Source organism: Chlorocebus sabaeus, chromosome 15 (genome assembly GCF_047675955.1).
Source record: "Chlorocebus sabaeus isolate Y175 chromosome 15, mChlSab1.0.hap1, whole genome shotgun sequence".
In the NCBI taxonomy this organism is placed as follows: Eukaryota; Metazoa; Chordata; class Mammalia; order Primates; family Cercopithecidae; genus Chlorocebus; species Chlorocebus sabaeus.
The window spans coordinates 36,533,843-36,556,051 of NC_132918.1; the positions used below are offsets into that span (position 1 = coordinate 36,533,843).

Here is a 22,209-nt window from a genome sequence, read left to right on the forward strand (position 1 = left end):
GCTAGAGTGCTGAGCTAGCTGTTACATGTGGTTTTTGTTTCCATTTGCTGAGTGAGGGGGAAAATCAAACAATCAACATATCAAGATAAGTGAAATACCTGCTGTGTTTATTGAAGGGTGTGACTGGCAATGACTAATGCAATCATTTTCTACTTGAACAGATTCAGGTTCAAAATGATACTTCAGTTATTTCTAAAATGAAAAGAATGATTGCAGTTCTATTACTACTTCCAGTTATTAAATCATTGTCATATCAACTTTTTCCTTTCCCTTCCCCTGTTTCCATTTAGACCTCCAGCATTATGTGGGAGAATGCAACCATTTGGTCATGAGGCTAAGCTGAGAAGAATGCTACCCTACAGCATACTGGGAAATGCTGGACCAGAAGTACTTCTGTTAGTTACTTCTTTGCTAAATCACTCATCTTGCAAAACTGACCATTCAGAGATACAAATTACTGTATGTCCCAAATACTCTGGTTAAAAATGTAGGGTGATCTTCCTTTTAGGCCCTGTATAATATCATCGGACTTTATGGATAGTTAGACATATCATTTATTCGAATGACAGCCTGCTTACTTGATGCCATTGACAGAAAATAAATAGCTATAAATAAATGTCTAAAGCTAGTGTGACTCTATCCAAAGATTCTGCATAATCCTATTTAGAATAATGAGGACTCTAACGACAATCTTAAGTACACTAATTTTTTAAAAGAAATCTCCTTCATCTTATTCTTATACATGGCATTGATTATATTCTTCCTCCATTGGATTAAGAAGCAGGAAGTCTAGATAAGAATAAAAGCAGTCCCTTAGTTACTGGAGTAGCTTAGACCTCTCACAGGTGATATTTGTAGTTCACATCAAGCCTGGGCAAGTATTTGGACTAGTTTTACATGTTGAAACCAAAGGGGAAGCTTAGCAAGGACATTGTTTCTTGCTTTGAAAGAGGCAGGCTAAGATATATGTGTATCATTTTGTTCACACACTGAACTCCCCTCCCTTTTTTTCCTGCTTCTCTCCTGCTTGGAGCTGACTCCTCCTTCCTGCAGCTCTGAGGATCACAGGCTGATTGAAGAACACAGCAGTTCAGATGGAATTCTGTGCACAAGCTCCCTCTGACTGGCTCACGCTCGCCCTCTCTCTCTCTCTTTCTTTCTCTCTACCTTCAAAGCTGAAACCTACCTGACAATCTCCTGCCTTTGAATCCAGCTCTGCAGCCAAATGCATCATTTTACTGCTCTTGAAAGTGAACAGAGTTTGATTATCTCAAGCTACAAGCTGCTTTGCTCCATAAGAAGAACCCCAAAGGATCCAGACATCATTGGTTTTCAATGTACCTGAAGAGTTGTTTTTTTGTTGGTTTTTTGTTTTTATTTTTGTTTTTTTGTTTTTTTCTTTATTCCCTGAAACTTGACGGTGGGAAGGAGTTTTTGCTTTGTTTTTAATTGGAATGTTGAAAAGTTGTTTGCTCGGGTTTTTTTTTTGTTTGTTTGTTTTTTGTTTTTTGTTTTTTTAATGCTTGAAATGGAACCTAATTTTTAAATGTAGCTTGAGTCAGATCTAAAGGAGACATGTCTGACCATTTCCTGCAGGACTGACCGGGAGAACATCTAGAGGGGAACTTCGTAGGAGAAATGAAATCTGATTTGCAGCAGCCAGTCTTTCTTTTGAGAAAACTATCAGACTCATTGATAAGAGAAATTAAATATTGACCAAGGACAATGTCTTTATTTCTCAGTAACTTATCAACAAATGACTCTAGCCTGTGGAAAGAGAATCATAATTCTACGGACCTTTTAAATCCGCCAGGAACTCTGAATATCTATCTTTTTTGCTTGACATGTCTCCTGACTTTTGCAGCCTTGGTGGGCAGCATTTATTCACTAATTTCACTGCTGAAGATGCAGAACAGAACTGTTGTGTCCATGCTTGTGGCTTCCTGGTCTGTGGATGATCTCATGAGTGTCCTGTCGGTGACCATCTTCATGTTTTTGCAGTGGCCAAACGAGGTCCCCGGTTACTTCCAATTTCTATGCACCACATCTGCCTTATTGTATTTATGCCAGGGCCTCTCTAGCAACTTGAAGGCGACTCTCCTAGTCTCTTACAACTTTTACACGATGCACAGGGCTGTGGGGAGCCAGACAGCCTCCAGAAGATCGGGCCAGGTGCTTGGCGTGGCGCTGACCGTGTGGACAGCCAGTCTGCTGCTCTCGGCGCTCCCGCTGTGTGGCTGGGGCGCCTTCGTGCGCACGCCCTGGGGATGCCTGGTGGACTGCTCCAGTTCCTACGTGCTGCTCCTCTCCACCGTGTACGCTTTGGCCTTCGGACTCCTCGTGGGCCTCTCGGTCCCACTTACATACCGATTGCTGTGTTCTGAGGAGCCTCCGAGACTCCACGCCAACTACCAGGAAATTTCCCGTGGAGCTTCAACTCCTGGGACCCCTCCTACTGCGGGGAGAGTGGTTTCCCTGTCCCCAGAGGATGCTCCCGGCCCGAGTCTGCGGCGCTCTGGGGGATGCTCCCCGAGCTCAGACACCGCGTTTGGACCGGGTGCGCCCGCTGCCGCTGGGGCTGGAGCCTGCAGGCGTGAGAACCGGGGGACTCTCTACGGCACCAGGAGCTTCACCGTGAGCGTAGCGCAGAAGCGCTTCGCTTTGATCCTAGCACTTACAAAAGTCGTCCTCTGGCTGCCCATGATGGTAAAAGTGCAGTTGCTCACAAAGCGCGAGTGTGGGTGCCAGACAGTGTAAATGAGTGTCGGGACCGGTGTCGCTGGTTTGGGAGTCACCAAGAGACGCACAGTGAAGTCCGCTTGCAAGTGTCTCTCAATGGGTTTTAGAAATGCACTTAGATAGAGGAAGGCAGTCCGGGATAGGGCTAGTTGGCCGCAAAACCTTTGCTACTAAATGCTTCTCCTTTCAAAAGTCAGAGGCGTGGAGATCGCTTTCCGTCGCGAGCGACTTAGTTTTCCATATTGGTGGTGGCCAAGGATATTGTCTCACACAGCAAAATCTGAGAGTATTCAGAAAAGGAGAGAGGGAATTAAAAGGTTTTTTCCCTTCAACCTTCTGTCATCCCTTTCTCGCCGTTCCATTCCCGCCTAGTAAGGACGACGCCCATCCTCAGCAGGGAGGGATAGAGGGGAGGAGAGATCGGTTGTGGAGGGAGAAGACAGGGGACAAAACAGGCTTTTGTTCCTCCTTCTAGGAGGAAGCCGATTAAAAGGTGGCAGAGTGGCGCCCGGCTGTGACGAGCGCGCATGGGCGGAGGTGAGGGTCCAGGGAGGCGACAAAGACCATTCGGAGAACCAGACGCAGGTTTCCCGGACGCCTGTTTCCCAGCTAGCGTCCTCCACGTTGTAGACTGTGACTTTCTGGTGGAGTCTTGAATAGGCAGCGGGCGCAGACACGGCACTCAAAAGCAGAAACTCCTCCCAATCCTGTGCTGTCTGGCGTAGCGGGGTGCGTCCCGCTGTTCCCAATAGCCCACCACCAAGGACAGGGCGCCAGCTCCGTAGCAGAGCTCCCCTCTCGCTGTCAATCAGGAGAAGGAACTGGAAAGGGAACTGAGGCAGCGTGCGTGGAGAAAAGGCTTGGGAAGTACAAAGTATAATTTTAGGTTAGATCTGAAGTTCTCTTGCCCTTGCAGATGCACATGGTGGTCCAGAACGTCGTGGGGTTTCAGAGCCTTCCCTTGGAAACATTCAGCTTTCTACTTACCCTGCTGGCCACCACTGTAACCCCAGTGTTTGTCTTGTCCAAACGCTGGACCCACTTGCCCTGTGGCTGCATCATCAACTGCAGGCAGAACGCATACGCAGTGGCATCCGATGGGAAAAAAAGTAAGTCCTCAACACCGCGGTGATTGGCAGCAATACTCGTTCAGTGACTTTCAGAAAAGTAGTCTACTAACAAAGCTGCCTCAGTAGGGAATGGAGAGTCCAAGGATAAATGTAAGTGGTAAATAGTGAGAGGAAATTATGAAACAATCACTACCACAGTTTGGGAGTAGATTTTAAATGAGGCTGGTTTTGAAAAACCCCATGAAGTGCTGTGGCACTGAATAATTATTTTAGGTAGAAAAAAAAAAAAGGAAAGACTAGAATTCATTTAGCACATCATGTCAACAAAGGCACTTAGGTGATGTATTCACCACAGTTCTTAGTCCAGAATAGAAAACAAACTCCTCTCCCAAGTCTAGAGTGAGATGCAGCATTGCCATAACAAGCTTGAATTTGAAAAAGGATTATTAGCCCTCTGAAAGGAGTTGAAAACTCATTACACTATAACCCATTATTATGCAATCGAACAGTAAAGAAAGGCATTTTTGTTGTTTTACTGCTTGTATTCTTCCAGGGTTTTGGAAAGTTTTCAGAGTAAGGAATCAGAGTGCTTGAAAACCGTTCCAAAACAAATTACAAGTGTAGGCCTCTGTCTCTGTCTCTCTCTCTCTCTCTCTCTCTCTCTCTCTCTGTCTCACACACACACACACACACACACACACACACGTGCGCGCGTGGGCGGGTGCCCTGGACCAAACACAAAAACAAACAAAACCCTCAGTTTAAAAAAAAAAAAAGACACAAGTGACAGTTTATTACTGTGTGTTCATGTATGAATCTAGCCAAGTTATTTACTTAAAGAAGATTCTGTGTTCTGAAGAGTACACCTAGAATGAGAGTGGAAAGTAGGGTCCATTCCAGAACTCCCTACAGTGTAATTGTTCCCATATTCTAAGACAGGAAAAGTGTTGAGGAGTGAGCTGTATATTTTGACTTTGCCAGGAAGAAAAAGGATATTATTGTATTATTCCAGACAGAATATAGGATGTTTTATCACTTAATAAATCTGAGAATGCATTAGTGTATGCTGCATTAACTGTCCTATTAATTGTCCTTTGCTCAGATCATGCAAGTATATTATTCTTTAACAGAGATGAAGGATAAATAAAAACAGTCCATCTCAGGCTATTTTAGGGTTGCAAAATCTAGAGAATATCAAAGTATACTCTGCAATCAATTAAACAACAAAGTTATTTGATGTAATTAGCCATGAACTGGCCATTTTTCTTATGTCATAATGATGGCATTTAAAATTTAGAATGTCTAGATATTTTTCAAATGACCAGAAAGTTTTTTATTGTTAAGAATGTCATTAAGTTTTATTAGTAGTAGATGACAGATGCATTTGTCTTTAAAATAACCTTAGAACTTATAATAATGATGTGTCTCTAAAGATTAATATCCAGAGCAACAGTGACAGGGAAAATTAATAATAAACCCTTACAGGCCACTTATAAAAACATGTAACATAAAGGAAACAATTCATAAGTCTCAAAACTCTAACATTCTAATAAATCTTAGCATTTTGCCACTAAACTAGTAAAACAGCCCAGTTTTGCGACATCTAAAATTGTGAGAGGGATGAGTCTAGTGTCAGTGAAAATGAAGTCTTAGTGAATTGGTTGAAGGCAGTAATTTTTAAGAAGTGGGGACCATCCATCTCAGAGCTGAAAACAAAGCAGACAACAGACTTATTCTTGTAAATGACATGTGAAATATTCTACTTTCTGTACTTCACAGACAGAAGAGTCTTATGGCAGGCTAGCAGAATCAATAGTCACACTCATATCACAGGTTTGAAATTAAAAATATATCTTTTGAGATCAAAATAATATTTTTTTCTAAAATTACCATTGCTTTTATTTGTGTTTATTTTAAAATTCCAAAGAGGGACTTATATGAAGGCTTATAAAAAAGAAGCATGGCTTCACAAATAAAACATTGTGATAAACTTTAGTTTAAGATACTTATAGTTCAAATGACTCCATTCCCCCCATGATCCAGGCTGTGATATCAGAACTTTCTGATAATAACAGTGATGTGTTTCTACTGTCTGAGAAGCCACCATCAATTTTTCTATTGCTAGTATAACACAACAAAATTTTAAAACCCCAAACATAGCACATGCTTAGGTGGACCAGGTGGTTGATCAGCTAGAGTATCTTAATTCTTCGATGGTTCGAGTTTTATGTTTAAACTTTTTGTCCATAACAAACTAAGATTCCCTCTCTTTATATCCTTTATCAGTTAGCGAACTTCAGAAGCAAGGGAGAGAAAATATTTTTTTCCTAACATATTTATCATAGGTTAATTTTGAATATGTAAATATAATTATAAATCTCAACTTCACTAAATGGGAACTGAGAGATGTGCAACGAGAAAATGAATGTGAGCAGTGGAAAAATAATTTGCAGAAATAATAATCCTCTCCTGTTTCCAACAAGAATCTGTACTACTAGTGTCTCAAAAGTGTTTTTTTTGTTTTGTTTTGTTTTGTTTTCAAATGATTTTAACATAGAGGTCTCAGGCAGTAGACATATTGGTTGGATATAGCTATCAGACCCATTTTGTTTGCCTGATATGATGTTTTTTAAACAGTTGAATGTCAAATACATTATATAAAAAATAGATTTTTGATCTTTATTTTTTGACAAAATGATAGTATCTGGTAAGTGATATTACTCTGAAGAATGATTTTTTTTACAAGTTGATGTAATTACTCACATCTAAAACTGTAATTGGCAAGATGTGTTTAAAAGCAGAAGACTAGAGCTAATTCATGCTTTATCGAGGATTTTGGAAGAATAAAGATTTTGCTTTTAAGAACAAAAAATTATATTTATTTTTAAGATGTTTAGTATAAATTTCAAAGGATTCTGGACAATATTCTGATGGCTTTTAAGTTTCTTGAAAATTATTAATCAATGAAAGATCTCTGACTTTCACAGACAGAAATACAAAATACAAAAAATCCAAAAAAGTACAAAATACAAAATACACAAAATACAAAAAAAGTTTTTAAAAAATCTCAACTATGTAATTTTTTAGTGATATAAAACTGTAGCACTGTCAAGGCCTTCCTCCTATAAACAAATCAATATTATAAAGATACCACTTTTTTGAAATCATATTTTATTCAACTAGCACCATCGAGTCAAGGCTAAGCTAACAAACCTTTCCTATCACATCAAGCATGATTCCTACAGGTTGCCCCATTCATTCATTTATTCATTCACTCACTCAATAAATACATATTTATTAGGGAAAACATCACTATGTGTCTAGCACTATGCCGCATGTTCAATAAGGAACAGAAATTCCCAACCCATGACCCATTCACTGAATTTGGTTCAAAGATCTGGTTTTTAACCAATGTTTATAGTTACTTATAACTAATTTTAATTATGGACCGAAATTTTAAGATCAGGATATTTTATATCAAGTCTATGAACCTGGTTTGTTTGAAAAATTAGGATTCTTGACAACACAACCCCTAACCTCCCCACAAATGGCTGGAGCTGAGAACCTGCTTTAGGTGGAGAAAGAGCTTTCCCATTTGTCTTTGTTAATAATTAATGTTAGCTAACTGGCCCCATAGACACTTTTTATTTTCTGCTTTTGGTTCATTAAAAAAAAAAAAAAAAAAAAACCCAGTCTTTACCCTCAAAGAACTTAGAAATGATTAGTTTTGACTCTGATTCTCATATTTTCTTCAACATAATTTTGATTATTAACTATATTAATGTATTTTTATAGGGATTCACCCCCTTACAACCAGCCTCTCATCTTACAGTGTCAACTTTGTGATATTGTTATAACCTATTATCTCAACTTAAGTATCTCAGGTACATTAGTTACTTCAGGCAGAATTTGCCATTTAAGTGATAAGTCACTAACAAGAAATGTTTCATTGATTATACTGCACAATTACTGTATTTCTTCTGACTTAAAAACAGCACATTGTGTAACTCTGCTTCCATTAACATAATTCTTTCATGGGTCTGATTAGCAATAAAGCAATTTCAAATAAAGGCAAATAACTCCAATTCTGAAAACAGCTAGCTTTAAATTCAGATCATTTTACCTGTAAGTAATCTTCAGTAGCTTTTGTCTGTCATCCCCAGTTTTCTCCAGCGTAAAATAGAATCAATAAGTTTTTTACTAAGTAGGATTGTTGGTGTATTAAATGAGATATTCGATGTGCAAAACGACCTCAGAATGTTCTATCACATCATGGTCTCTTGATAATCCTCCTTTCTTTTCATAACCTACCTCACACAGCCCTTTGTGCCTTGTGATATAGAGGTGAAGTCCCCATTAACACATTCTAGGCCGGGCGCGGTGGCTCAAGCCTGTAATCCCAGCACTTTGGGAGGCCGAGACGGGCGGATCACGAGGTCAGGAGATCGAGACCATCCTGGCTAACACGGTGAAACCCCGTCTCTACTAAAAATACAAAAAACTAGCCGGGCGAGGCGGCGGGCGCCTGTAGTCCCAGCTACTCGGGAGGCTGAGACAGGAGAATGGCGGGAACCCGGGAGGCGGAGCTTGCAGTGAGCTGAGATCCGGCCACTGTACTCCAGCCTGGGCGGCAGACCGAGACTCCGTCTCAAAAAAAAAAAAAAAAAAACAAAAAAAAACACATTCTGCGTACTCCTTCACAAACATTACTCATTTTTGCTTTATATATTTGAGATTACAATGTGCAACTCATAAAATTATAGTCATAGACATCAATTTTATCATGCTATATCACAAAATTGGGATTTTATGATAGCATTTGTTTTCTTAATGGCCTTGAATTGACAATTTGTCATTTTATATCTTTTTTGGAGAAAAATAGAAACCCATCAATAATTTAAACATCCTTTTAGTTCCTTCACCTTTCACATTCTTAAAGCAAGTTAAACAGCATAACTTGATTTTACTTGACTACATTACTAGAAGAGGTCAATAAAAATATAAATAAGACAGTATATAAAATATGAACATCTATTTCTATTTTTATTTTTTCTTTGAATCAAAATTTTTCTTGTTTGTATTCTGGCTCAAACAACAATGAATGATACTGATAAATTCTATTTTTCAGTCAACAGAATTGGTTTACAAATCTTAGATTCTGAGAAACATCTCAGTAATAGACTCAGCATATGAATGACACTAGGGTATGTTGCTAAATGAATCAAATTTTACTTATTTTTGTAGAAAGTTTAAATCTTTTCATACTTTTTTTCTACCAAAGACAGACAGCTAAATGTCTCACTATAAAACACAGAGCTATCAAAGTAGAAAATTTGTTTGAAACAAACCATGTTTTGACAGATGAAAGCAAAAACATTAAATTATATCTTGTCTACCACCTTAATATAACTTGATTCTTAATATATAAAACTTACCTAGCATTTAATGACATTCAAAATAAAAATTGCATCACTTTCTGTTACTTTCTTGCTTTTTATTCTAAGACTTTGCATCACTCCACCGACTAATAGTACTATAATTAGTATATCATCATATTTCACCTGATTTAAATCATAAAAATTTTATGCATTCCTGCTAAACTCTTGTAATAATCAGCTTTATAGACATTATAAAGTGCTTCAATTTGCAAAAAATATTAATCCATCTAATTTTTTACTGTTCATTTCATATTTACTTGTATCAGAAATGTACATGTTATTTTTTTAAATTTAAAAGCTATTTAGCAGCATGGTCTAATTTTAAATGTATGCATTTATAGACATACAAATGACAAAAATTATACACCAAAATATTTAAAGAAGTTATATTTATTGGTGGTATTCTTAGCTGAATAACTCGTGTAATATTAAGACTACTTAATAATTAATTTCTAGCAAAATAAAATTTATAAATAATATATCTTATCCCCAAATATAAGGAAATGTGCAAAATAATTGGTTAGACTAAGATAAGCTAAAACAATGTATTTGAGAATTTCCTAATGTATGGCTAAGTTTTTGTTATATAAGCCTTCTTTAGTGACCAAAAGAGTTTTTAAGATTGTATGTATTTCAAGACCCTCATTGTGTAAATGAGAAAAATGAGGCACAGGGTAATAAGATAATTTTGTGAGGCATAATTTCTTTGCATAATTAACAAAAAGTAAATGAAGATAATTTTAAAACTTATAATAATCAAGTTGAATGCACTTTCTATTTTTATTTGCTATATATAGCCAATGTGGTTTATATCTACCTTACTAGCCATAAACTGTTGTTTTTATTTTTACTCAGTCAAGAGAAAAGGCTTTGAATTCAATCTATCATTCAAAAAAAGTTATGGAATTTATAAAATAGCACATGAAGATTACTATGATGACGATGAAAATTCCATATTCTATCACAACCTGATGAACTATGAGTGTGAAACTACAAAAGACCCTCAGAGAGACAACCGTAACGTCTTCAATGCTATAAAAGTAGAAATCAGCACCACGCCCTCTCTGGACAGCTCCACACATGGCGGCATCAACAAATGCACAAATACTGATATTACAGAAGCTAAACAGGATTCCAACAACAAAAAGGGTGCGTTTTCTGACAAAACAGGAGGGGATATTCACTATGAAGAAACTACCTTTTCTGAAGGGCCAGAAAGAAGACTGTCTCATGAAGAGAGTCAGAAACCAGATATTTCAGACTGGGAGTGGTGTAGGAGTAAATCAGAAAGAACCCCTCGTCAGGTACAGTAAAGATTCTTCTTGCTGTTAAATTAAAGGTGATACTAAATGTGATAGTCATGAAAAACATTATCAATTGTTTATTTTATTCAATCTAGTCCAACATTAACTTCCCTTGCCTCAATTAATTTCCATGATATTTAATTTTAGTTCAAGGTGTCTTTTGAAAGACTTTTTAATTCTTTTAATCAGTTTAAAATCTATACATTTTATAATAGGAAGAGTTAAACAGGCTCTTTAAGAAGAGTAGGGCATTCCTTTTTAACCTCAAGTAACCTGCATAAATTCAGATTAGATTCTCAGAACTCACGGTTCAAATTAATTTAGTTTGTAGATTTTATTTTTCCCTCCTCCATTCCAAAGGTATCTCTTAAGTTTCCAAGGGAAGTTTTTTGTTTCCATGTAAAGGCAAATATTTATACAACTTGCAGTGAGAAGTGTTGTTCTGTTGAAAGTATATTAGGCAGCTTGCCTATCAGTCTTACTAGAACTAATCCCTCCAGTACCCAGCAGAAAAAAAATTATTCCAGAGTACATTCAGGTGAGCATTTGCGAGCCCTGATGAATGCTCCATCTTCTTAAATATGGAAGAATGGTTTTATAGTGTTTTATAAAGCTAAAAGAATTTGCATTTGAATTTCTCGTCCTTTCCTAGATTTCAGCCTTCCTAAAATGGTGAGGGATCCTTCCTATTTATTGAAATGGCAGTGTGACATTGATATGAGATTTTTTTCTTTCTCCAAGCTTTCATATGTGATCATTAAGTTGTCCTTGCTTTACACACTATTGATTTCCTAGGAAAAAGGAGTCTTTTTTCTACATGAGTTAATGGAAATCAGAATCTACATGCACCTAATCTCTGGAATCAAAAGCATTATTTTAGAAATACACTGATAGGAATAATGTATTCATTGATCCAAAGTATGATCATATAACACGAACTATAAATATGAGCAGAATAAGTTGAGATTTTCTTTATTCTCATTAAGTAAAACTGCTAGTCTCTTGATATCATTGTTTTTAAAGTGAGTTGAATAGTAAAAGAAGGTGTATAAAATATATTATAAGAAGAGATAATTGTGCATATTGTTTAGAGATTAGAAATCAAAGGAAAATATCACTAAATATTTGTCATGAATTAAATAATACAGTAAAAGGTGGAGGCCAAAGAACACAACGCTCCATATGTTTAGAAAAAATGTGTTTTCCAAGCTAAAAGGGGAATTCCGACACTTTCATCATCAATTTGCTCCTGAATAATCTAAACCTCTTAGTCTTGCACTTAGAAATTTTTTTAAGCTATGTTCATAATGAAGCAAGTGTGTGTGTGTGTCTATCTCAATAACTTGTAACTACCTTCGGTGCTAGTCACCTATATCATCCTCGTGATTACCCTTACGGATTACAGCTATCTTGAATCTTCCTCATATTTTTGTTACATTCTTTTATCACAAATGTATGTACTTCTAACATAATACATTGTTTAGCTTTGCTAATTTTGAGCCTTCTAAAGATGGTATCATGCTGTATATAGTCTTCTGGGGCCGGCTTTTGTTCATTTAACATTACTGAGTAGCTCAATTTTCTTATTTATTTCATCAAAACAGTTGGAATTATTATCTAAAATACCACAACTAAACGCCTTCATTTAAAAGCCTTGGTTATAGTTTGGAAAGTAGAGTCAAATAACTATAACTAGAACATGAATAACTGTAACTAGAATGTGAAAGAATCAGACACTGTTTGCACATAAGAATGATGAAGAACAACTTACCCACAATCTTCTTTAAATCAAAAATTAAAATGATTTATGTAAAGTATAAAACTTTGATCAATCCAGATATCTTTCAGCTATAAATATTGGCTTGTTAAATATAGATATTTAAACAACTGTAATGATCAAGTCTTTCAGGAAACTTCTCTGAAATGGTCACCATGAAAAATAATGATTAGAGGTAAGATGGATAATACAATATTCTGGAAAGGTAAAACTTTTTATTTCCAGGAACTAATTAAAATTAAATAAAATACTATCATAAATTTTAAAACAATAGGAAGAAATCCTAAACCGCAGATTGACATTTTTTGTATAACCTTCCCTTAGTAAAAGTACCTGTGGTCTTTAAGGTTAGCCTCAAATACAAATACAAAATTTTAAATTAAAAAAGTGTTACAAAATTATACGAAACATTTTAAAGCACCAAGTTTAAAATGTTCACATTGTAATTTAAAATGTTAGCAAAATACGCATTTAGGACTGAAAACCTTATGAGAACTTTTCCTAAGACCAAAACAGCTTTTAATTCTTACCCTTTTCTTCAGCAGCAAATATTACATGGAAGTGAATAATGACTTAAAAGGACTTTCATTTTTATCTTTTTCTTCCCAGTGCCATTTGTTGCTCTCGGCTATGTTAACATATGTATCTTATATAGTGATGCATTAAACTGTGTGGTAGACACTGCAGTTACTCTATAAAAACACTACTTCTTTTGATTGTTTTATGGTTGTACTTTCAAACATTTAGGCTCAATTTATCAATTTGTGTCTAACTGATATGTGTTCTCGGGATTTTTTAAAAAGCAGATTTGATTTTAAACATATTTAGTGAGCTCTCCTTTATTTGTACAATATGCTTTGTTTAATTTTTTATTGAAGTTTATGTTAACAATTCTCAGTATATTTTCTTGGAAGTCCTGGTAGGAGTTAGACTATCATCACATCAAGGTTAAGGTGTGGAAATGATGGTAATAGAATGACTTCAGTAGATTTAAATGTGATCCAATAAAATTTACAAGAATTGAAGGTATTCATAAGACTGAAATTCAATTTTAACCTGGTCACATAATTGCTTCTTTTTGAACACCTAATAAGTAGAAATCTAAGCAGTTTACCATTTTGAAAGTTCAGAAGGAATAGTCAGAAGTATCAGAGACTTTTAGTTAGAAAGTCTTAATGCGATAGCCACTGGTATGACTCTTTCTGAAATGAAATGATAATTTTCTAGAACCCCAAATTTTGTCATCTATGAATAAAGAAAATTAGACTTATAAAATAATTGACTGGCCTGTGGGTGATCACTCTATTTTCTCTTTTAATACTAAGTTCATAAAATTACCCTGGATTCCATTTTCTTTCCTTTTAATGTTCTGTTTTAGAGTTCCAGAAACTCACTCATTTATTTTTGTGAATCAAAAACATAGATATCCTGAAACTTTTAATCTATTTACAATCCTATCATTATAGGATCTGTAAGGTACAAGGTCCTCCATTTTGCCAGTAGGATGTTTTAAAAACAGATTCTGAAATATTCCGTCTCAAGTGAAAGACAAACCAGGGGGAGGCAATTGTGTTTAAATTTGCTACATAATCGCTTAGCTTAAGGGGTAAATAAGGCCAACAAGAACTAATTTTAATGTGCCTGAGAATCAAGGAAATTTTATTTTCATTTTAAGGAAAATGTTTTAGATGTCTAAAAATAGTTTTCTAAAGTTATATTGTATCAGTTGTTAATAGAGTTTAGTAGCAGTATTGGTTTCTATAGTATTTTTAAAATATTATTGTTTATTTAAGAAATTTTCGTAGGAAACTATAGAATCCAAAAGCTAGCTAGACTATTTTGAGTTCTTTAGATCAGAGCCTCTCAGGCTTTAATGTGTATACTAGTCAAATGGGTATCTTATTAAAATGTGGATTTTGATTGATTAGGTATGAGATGGGATCTAAGATTCTCCATTCCTAATCAGCTTCCAGATGATTTCTGTACAAAACCAAGGTCCCACCTCAGACCTACAGAATCAAAATCCTGTAGTAGGCTAATATACACATTAAAAATTTAAAAGCACTGCTTTAGATTCTAATTGCTAGAGAATGGGCATGAGTTTGAAGTGCAGGGCAAAATTAATTCTTTCTGTTTAAGATATGACCCATTAAGTATAAAGCTGGAAGAAAATACTCAATACACATATCTCTTCCCTCTTCCTAAAAACTGTGCATCTTTTCTTTTCACTTTAAAAAACAAACTATTTTTAAAATGAGGACAGCATATTGTTGTTTTCTGTGACACTATTAGCTTAAAATGAAGATGGCTAAACTTGTCTCTGAGTAATTTCTGACATTTTAACTGAAATGACCATACTAGAAAAAAATCACTAACAACCTATTTATAGCCTCCACCTGGTCATCTTAACAAAAATGATCATCTGGAATATATTTTAATTTTGACTACACTCATTTGTTTGAAGTACTTAGTTTATTACTCGCTGTTCAGAAACTTGAAAATTTGCTACACTGCCTAGTTTTTATAAAAGTATAAACTTTATTGTTTTTATAATTATTAAACTAACTTATAATTATTGTAGAAAATCTAGAAATTGTCGATAAGCAAAGAAAAAAACTCATTTCCACCTACCCAGAGTTAACCACTGTTTACATTTTGTTGTATAAAATATCACGCTCTTTTCTATGCATATATTTTTACTTTTGACAAAAACAAACAAACAAAAACAGTCCTGCTGTATGTACTGCATGTGCTCTGCTTTTCTCCACTTAACAGCATAACTTTAACCTCAATTTAATTGTTTCATCCCTTTGTGTCATTATCTGGTGTAGTTTAGAGTGACTATATGAAGTGTGACTGAAAACTCATCCATGAATATACATTTGTTCTCAAGTATGTAAATCCTGGAAGTTGAACCTAAGGGAATTTTATCCTAAACTACTTCAGATATTTCATAGTACATTTTGTGATCCTCACAGCATGCATCATTTTGCCGCAATGAGTAAAAATAGTTCTAACTGCTCACGTTCTACAAATTCAAGGGAATTAGCATTGGATCAAAGCTTGCGTTGAATCATATAATTTACCTGTTAGCTAAGAATTCTGTCAACATTCTCATAAAAGTCTCCTGGCTTATGAAACCTAAAAGATTGTGTACTGAAATGACCCAGCTGTGGCTTAAATCTCTCTTGGTTACTCTCAACTTGAACTCAAGTAACCAGGAACTCACTATATTTTTAAAACTTTTTATTGTGAACTAATACATGACCTAGAAAACAGTTGCAAAAAATAGTAGAGTTTCAATATATCTTAATTCAATTTCCACTAACGTAAACATGTTACACTGTACAATGCAATTATCAAGAAATTAATAATTAATCTCTAAATTTTATTTCAGTTTTACCAATTGTCCTCTTTCTGGTTCTGGATCTAATACCTGATGATATGTTGTACTTGTTTTTATGACTCGTTACCTCCAATTTGTAACAACTTCTCACTCTTTCTTCATCTTGCAAGATGTTTACTCTTTTGAAGACTACTGGCCAATTTTGTTTTTGTTTTTGGAATACCCCTCATTAGTAATTGTCTTATTTTTCAGTTGATAGAATTAAAGACAAGAATATCACCAAAGTGATGTTTGTCTTTTCTAGTTCATCATATCAAAAGGTACATGATGTTGATACATCTTATGATGGTCATGTTCCCTTCATAAAATTGGTGTCTGCCAGATTTCTCCATCTAAAGCTTTTATTTTTTCCCCCTTGTGATTTTTCAGTGTCTTGTGGAGAGATATTTTGAGGTTATGCAGATATTATGCTTCATATCACAACTTGTCCACTAACTTTAGCATGCACTGATGAATCTTACCTGCAACAGTTATTACGTAATGGTAATTTTCTATTTCTACTATTCTTCTTTTTGTTTCATTCTTTGTATATTATGAATAAGGAGGTGGTAAACATTTTTATACATGATTCCTGATGCACATAAACACATTTTAAAAATTTTTTTATTTCAATATTTTGTTTGTTTGTTTTTTGTTTTTTTTTTTTGATATCGAGTCTCTCTCTGTCGCCCAGGCTGGAGTGCAGTGGCGCGATCTCGGCTCACTGCAAGCCCCGCCTCCCAGGTTCATGCTGTTCTGCTGCCTCAGCCTCCCGTGTAGCTCGGACTACAGGCGCCCGCCACCATGCCCGGCTAATTTTTCTGTATTTTTAGTAGAGACGGGGTTTCACCGTGTTAGCCAGGATGATCTCGATCTCCTGACCTCGTGATCTGCCTGTCTTGACCTCTCAAAGTGCTGAGATTACAGGCGTGAGCCACTGCGCCTGGCCTATTTCAATAGGTTTTTAGGGCACCTGTGGTGTTTGGTTACAAAAGTTCTTCAGTGGTGATTTCTGAGATTTTGGTGCACCCATCACCCGAGTAGTGTACACTGTACCCAATGAGTAGTCTTTTATCCTTAGCTAACCACACCCTTTCCCCTGAGTCTCCAAAGTCCAATGTATCATTCTTACACTTTTGCATCCTCATGGCTTAACTCACACATATGAATGAGAATATATGTGAGTTGCTTCACTTAGAATAATAGTCTCTAATTCTATGCAGGTTGCTGTGAATGCCAATATATTGTTCCTTTTTATGGCTGAGTAGTATTCCATGTATATATACACCACAATATTTTTATCAACTCGTTGATTGATAGGGTTTTGGGCTGGTTCCATATTTTTGCGATTACAAATTCTGCTGTGATAAACATGCATGCGCAGGTATCTTTTTCATATAATGACTTCTTTTCCTCTGGGTAGATACCAAGTAGTGGGATTGCTGGATCAAATGGTATATCACTTTTAGTTCTTCAAGGAATCTCCACGCTGTTTTCTATAGTGGTTGTACTAGTTTACATTATCACCAACAGTGTAAAAGTGTTCCCGTTTTACCACATCCCTGCCAACATCTATTATTTTTTTATTTTATAATTATGGCCATTCTTGCAAATGTGAGGTTGGATCACATTGTGATTTTGATTTGCATTTCCCTGATCATTAGTGATGTTGAGCATTTTTCTGTGTGCTTCTGGCCATTTGTATATCTTCATTTGAGAATTGTCTATTCATATCCTTTGCCCACTTTTTGGTGGGATTGTTTATTCCTTGATGACTTAGAGTTCTTTGTAGATTCTAGATATCACTCTTTTGTCAGATGTATAGACTGTGAAGACTTTTTTCCCATGCTATGGTTTGTCCGTTAACTCTGCTGATTATTGCTTTTACTTTTTAAAAGCAGAAGCTTTTTAGTTTACTTAAATCCCATCTATTTATCTTCATTTTTGTTGCATTTGCTTTTGTGTTCTTGGTCATTAAGACTTTGACTAAGCCAATGTCTAGAAGGGTTTTGCCAATTTTGTCCTATAGTATATTTATGACTTCAAGTCTTAGATTTAAGTCGTGATCCATCTTGAGTTGATTTTTGCATAAAGTGAAAGATGAGGATCCAGTTTCTTTCTTTTACATGTGACTTGCCAATTAGCCCAGCACCATTTTTTAAATAGGGTGTCCTTTCCCCCACTTTATGTTTCTGTTTGCTTTGTCAAAGATGAGTTAACTGTAAGTATTTGGCTTTATTTCTGGGTTCTCTATTCTGTTCCATTGGTCTATGTGTCTGTTTTTATGCCAGTACCATAATATTTTGGTGACCATGGCCTTGTATTATAGTTTGAATTTGGGAAATGTAATGCCTCCAGATTTGTTATTTTTGCTTAGTCTTGCTTTGGCTATGTGGGCTCTTTTTCGGTTCCACATGAATTTTAGGACTGTTTTTTCTAGTTCTGTGAAGGAATGATGGTGGTATTTTGATGGGAATTGCATTGAATTTGTAGATTTTCTCTGGCAATAAGGTCATTTTCACAAAATTGATTATACCCATACATGAGCATGGGATGTGTTTCCATTTGTTTGTGTCATCTGTGATCTCTTTCGGCAGTGTTTGGTAGTTTTCCTTGTCTTTCACCTCCAAGTATTTTATTGTTTTTGCAGATGTTGTGAAAGGGGTTGAGTTATTGGTTTGATTCTCAATTTGGTTGCTGTTGATGTACAGCAGATCTACTGATTTGTGTACATTAATTTGTATCCTGAAACTTTGCGTGTTTATTTACCAGTTCTAGGAGCTTTTTGGATGAGTCATTAGGGTTTTCCAGGATCATCGCAAACAGCAAAAATTTGACTTCCTCTGTGCCAATTTGCCCTTTATTCCTTTCTCTTGACTGATTGCTTGGCTAAGACTTCTATGTTGAATAGAAGTGATGAAAGAGGGTATCCTTGTCTTGTTCCATGTCTCAGGACGTATGCTTTCTACTTTTCCCTGTTCAGTATAATGTTGGTTGTGGATTTGTCATAGATGGCTTTTATTACCTTAAGATATGTCCCTTCTATGCTGATTTTGCTGAGGGTTTTAATCATAAAGAGATGCTGGGTTTTGTCAAATGCTTTTTCTGCATCTATTGAGATGATTATGTGATTTTTGTTTTTAATTTGGTTTATGTGGTGTATTGCATTTATGGACTTACATATGTAAAACCATTCCTACATCCCTGGTATGAAACCCACTTGATCATGGTGGATTCTCTTTTTGATATGCTGTTGGATTCAGTTAGCTAGTGTTTTGTTGAGGATTTTTGCATCTATGTTCATTAGGAATACTGGCCTCTGGTTTTCTTTAGTTGTTATGTCCTTCCCTGGTATTGATATTAGAGTGATACTGGCTTTGTAGAATGATTTTGGAAGAATTCTCTCTTTCTCTATCTTTTGGAATAGTGTCAATAGGATTGGTACCAATTTTTCTTTGGATGTCTGATAGAATTCAGCTGTGAATTTGTCTGGTCCTGGACTTTTTTTGGTTGGCAAATTTTTAATTACATTTTAATCTTGCTGCTTGTTATTGGTCTGTTTAAAGATTCCATATCTTCCTGGTTTAATCTAGAAGAGTTGTATAGTTCTAGGAATTTATTCATCTCCTCTAGATTATCTAGTTTATGTGCATAAAGGCATTCATATTAGCCTTGAATAATCTTCTGTATGTGTGTGGTATCAGCTGTAATATTTCCCATTTCATTTGCAATTGAGCTTATTTGGATTTTCTCTCTTCTTTTCTTGATTAATCTTGTTAATGGTCTAGAGATTTTATTTATCTTTTCTAAGAACCCACCTTTTTGTTTAATTTATCTTTTGTATTTTTGTTTGTTTGTTTGTTTGTTTCAATTTCATTTACTTCTTTCTTTCTGGTGGGGTTGATATCTGTTATTTCTTTCCTTCTGCTGGGGTTGGGCTTGAATTGTTCTTGTTTCACCGGTTCCATGAAGTGTGACCTCATATTGTCTATTTGTGTTCTTTCAGAATTTTTGATGTAGGTGTTTGATACTATGAACTTTGCTCTCAGCACCACTTTTGCTGTATCCCAGAGGTTTTGATAAATTTTGTCACTATTATTCAGTTCAAAGAATTTTTAAACTTCTATCTTGATTTCATTTTTGACCCAATAGTCATTCAGGAGAAGGTTATTTAATTTCCATGTATTTGCCTGGTTTTCAGGCTTCCTTTTGGAGTTGATTTCCAATTTTATTCCACTGTGGTCTGAGAGAATACTTAATATAAATTCAATTTTCTTAAATTTACTGAGACTTGTTTTGTGGCCTATCATATGGTCTATCTTGGAGAATGTTCCATGTGCTGATGAATAGAATGTATATTCTGCAGTTATTGGGTAGAATGTTCTGTAAATATCTGTTAAGTCCATTTGTTCTAGGATACAGTTTAAGTTCATTGTTTCTTTGTTGACTTTGCGTCTTGATGACCTGTCTAGTGCTGTCTTTGGAGTATTAAAGTCCCCCACTATTATTGTGCTGCCATCTATCTCATTTCTTAGGTCTAGTGGTAATAGTTTTATAAATTTGGGAACTCCAGTGTTAGGTGCATGTATATTTAGAATTGTGATATTTTCCTGTTGCACTAGTTCTTTTTTCATTGCATAATGTCCCTCTTTGTCTTTTTAAACTGCTGTTGCTTTACAATTTGCTTTGTCTGATGTAAGAATAGCTACTCTTGCTCACTTTTGGTGCCCTCGTGAATCTTATGTGTTAGGTGAGTCTCCTGAAGATGGCAGAAACTTGGTTAGTGAACTCTTATTCACTCTGCCATTCTGTATCTTGTAAGTGGAGCATTTAGACCATTTACATTCAATGTTAGTATTGAGATGTGAGAAACTATTCTATCCTTCATGGTATTTGTTGCCTGAATACCTTGGGTTTTTCATTGTGTTATTGTTATACAGGTCCTATGAGATTTATGCTTTTAGGGGTTCTGTTTTGGTGTATTTTGAGGATACGTTTCAATAGTTAGAGCTCATTTTAGCAGTTCTTGTAGTGCTAGCTTGGTAGTGGCAAATTCTGTCAGCATTTGTTTGTCTGAAAAAGACTGTGTCTTTCCTTCATTTATGAGGCTTAATTTCACTGGATACAAAATTCCTGGATGATGATTGTTTTGTTTAAGGAGGCTAAAAGTAGGACTCCAATCCCTTCTAGTGTGTAGGATTTCTGCTGAGAAATCTGCTGTTAATCTGATAGGTTTTCCTTTGTAGGTTACCTGATGCTTTTGCCTCACAGTTCTTAAGATTATTTCCCTTGTCTCGACTTTTGGTAACCTGATGACTATGTTCCTAGGAGATGATCTTTTCGCAGTGAATTTCCCAGGTGTTCTTTGAGTTTCTTGTATTTGGATGTCTAGATGTCTAGCAACACCGGGGAGGTTATCCTGGATTATTCCCTCGAATATGTTTTTCAAACTTTCAGATTTCTCTTTTTCCTGAGGAATACAATTTGTTCTTAGGTTTGGATGTTTAACATAGTCTCAAACTTCTTGTAGGCTTTGTACATTTTTTAAAATTCTCTTTTCTTTGTTTTTGATGGATTTGGTTAATTCAAAAGTCTGTCTTTGAGCTCTGAAGTTCTTTCTTCTGCTTGTTCAATTCTATTGCTGAGACTTTCCAGTGCATTTTGCATTTCTCTGAGTGTGTACTTGATTTCCAGAAGTTGTGATTGTTTTTTCTTTATGCTTTCTATTTCACTGAATAATTTTCCTTTCATATCCTGTATCATGTTTTTGATTTCTTGAAGTTGGACTTCACCTTTCTCTGGTGCCTCCTTGATTAGCTTAATAATCAACCTTCTGGATTGTTTTTCTGGAAATTCAGAGATTTCGTCTTGGTTTGGATCCACTGCTGGTGAGCTGGTATGATCTTTTTAGGGTGTTAAAGAAACTTGTTCTGTCATATTACTGGAATTGTTTTTCTGGTTCCTTCTCATTTGGGCAGACTATGTCACAGGGAAGATCTGGAATTCAAGTACTGCTGTTCAGGTTCTTTTGTCCTATGGAGTGATTCCTTGATATGGTGTTCTCCTTCTTTCCCTAGGAATGGGGCTTCCAGAGAGCCAAACTGTAGTGATTGTTTTTGCACTTCTGGGTCTAGCCACCCAGCAGAGCTACTGGAGTCCAGTCTGGTGCTGGGGAGTATCTGCAAAGAGTCCTGTGATGTGATCATCTTCAGATCTTGCAGACATGGATACCAGCACTTCCTCTGGTGGAAGTAGCAGGGGCATGAAGTGGACTCTGTGAGGGTCTTTGGTTGTGTTTTTGTTTAGTGTGCTGGTTTTGTGTTTGTTGACCTTCAGCCAGGAAGTGACACTTTCAAGAGTGCATCAGCTGCAGTCCTATAGGGAGGATGCAAACTTGCCCTAGGGACACCTGGTTAAGTATTCAGGCCTCTCAGGTGGTGGACAGGGCTATAGAGCTCCCAAGAGATTATTGCTTTTGCTTTGACTACCAAGACAG

The 22,209-nt window shown here is 35.9% G+C and overlaps 1 protein-coding gene across 1 annotated transcript in view; it reads left to right on the top strand.

Annotated features, from left to right (window-relative positions):
* Positions 1 to 1,228: 1,228 nt before the first annotated feature.
* Positions 1,229 to 22,209, top strand: part of GPR149 (G protein-coupled receptor 149) — an 88,195-nt gene continuing 67,214 nt past the window's right edge. The window contains exons 1-3 of the mRNA XM_008008659.3: positions 1,229 to 2,706; positions 3,656 to 3,848; positions 10,103 to 10,551. Of these exons, the coding sequence (XP_008006850.3) occupies positions 1,726 to 2,706; positions 3,656 to 3,848; positions 10,103 to 10,551 (1,623 nt within the window). The 5' untranslated portion in view covers positions 1,229 to 1,725. The remainder of the gene's footprint in view (positions 2,707 to 3,655; positions 3,849 to 10,102; positions 10,552 to 22,209) is intronic.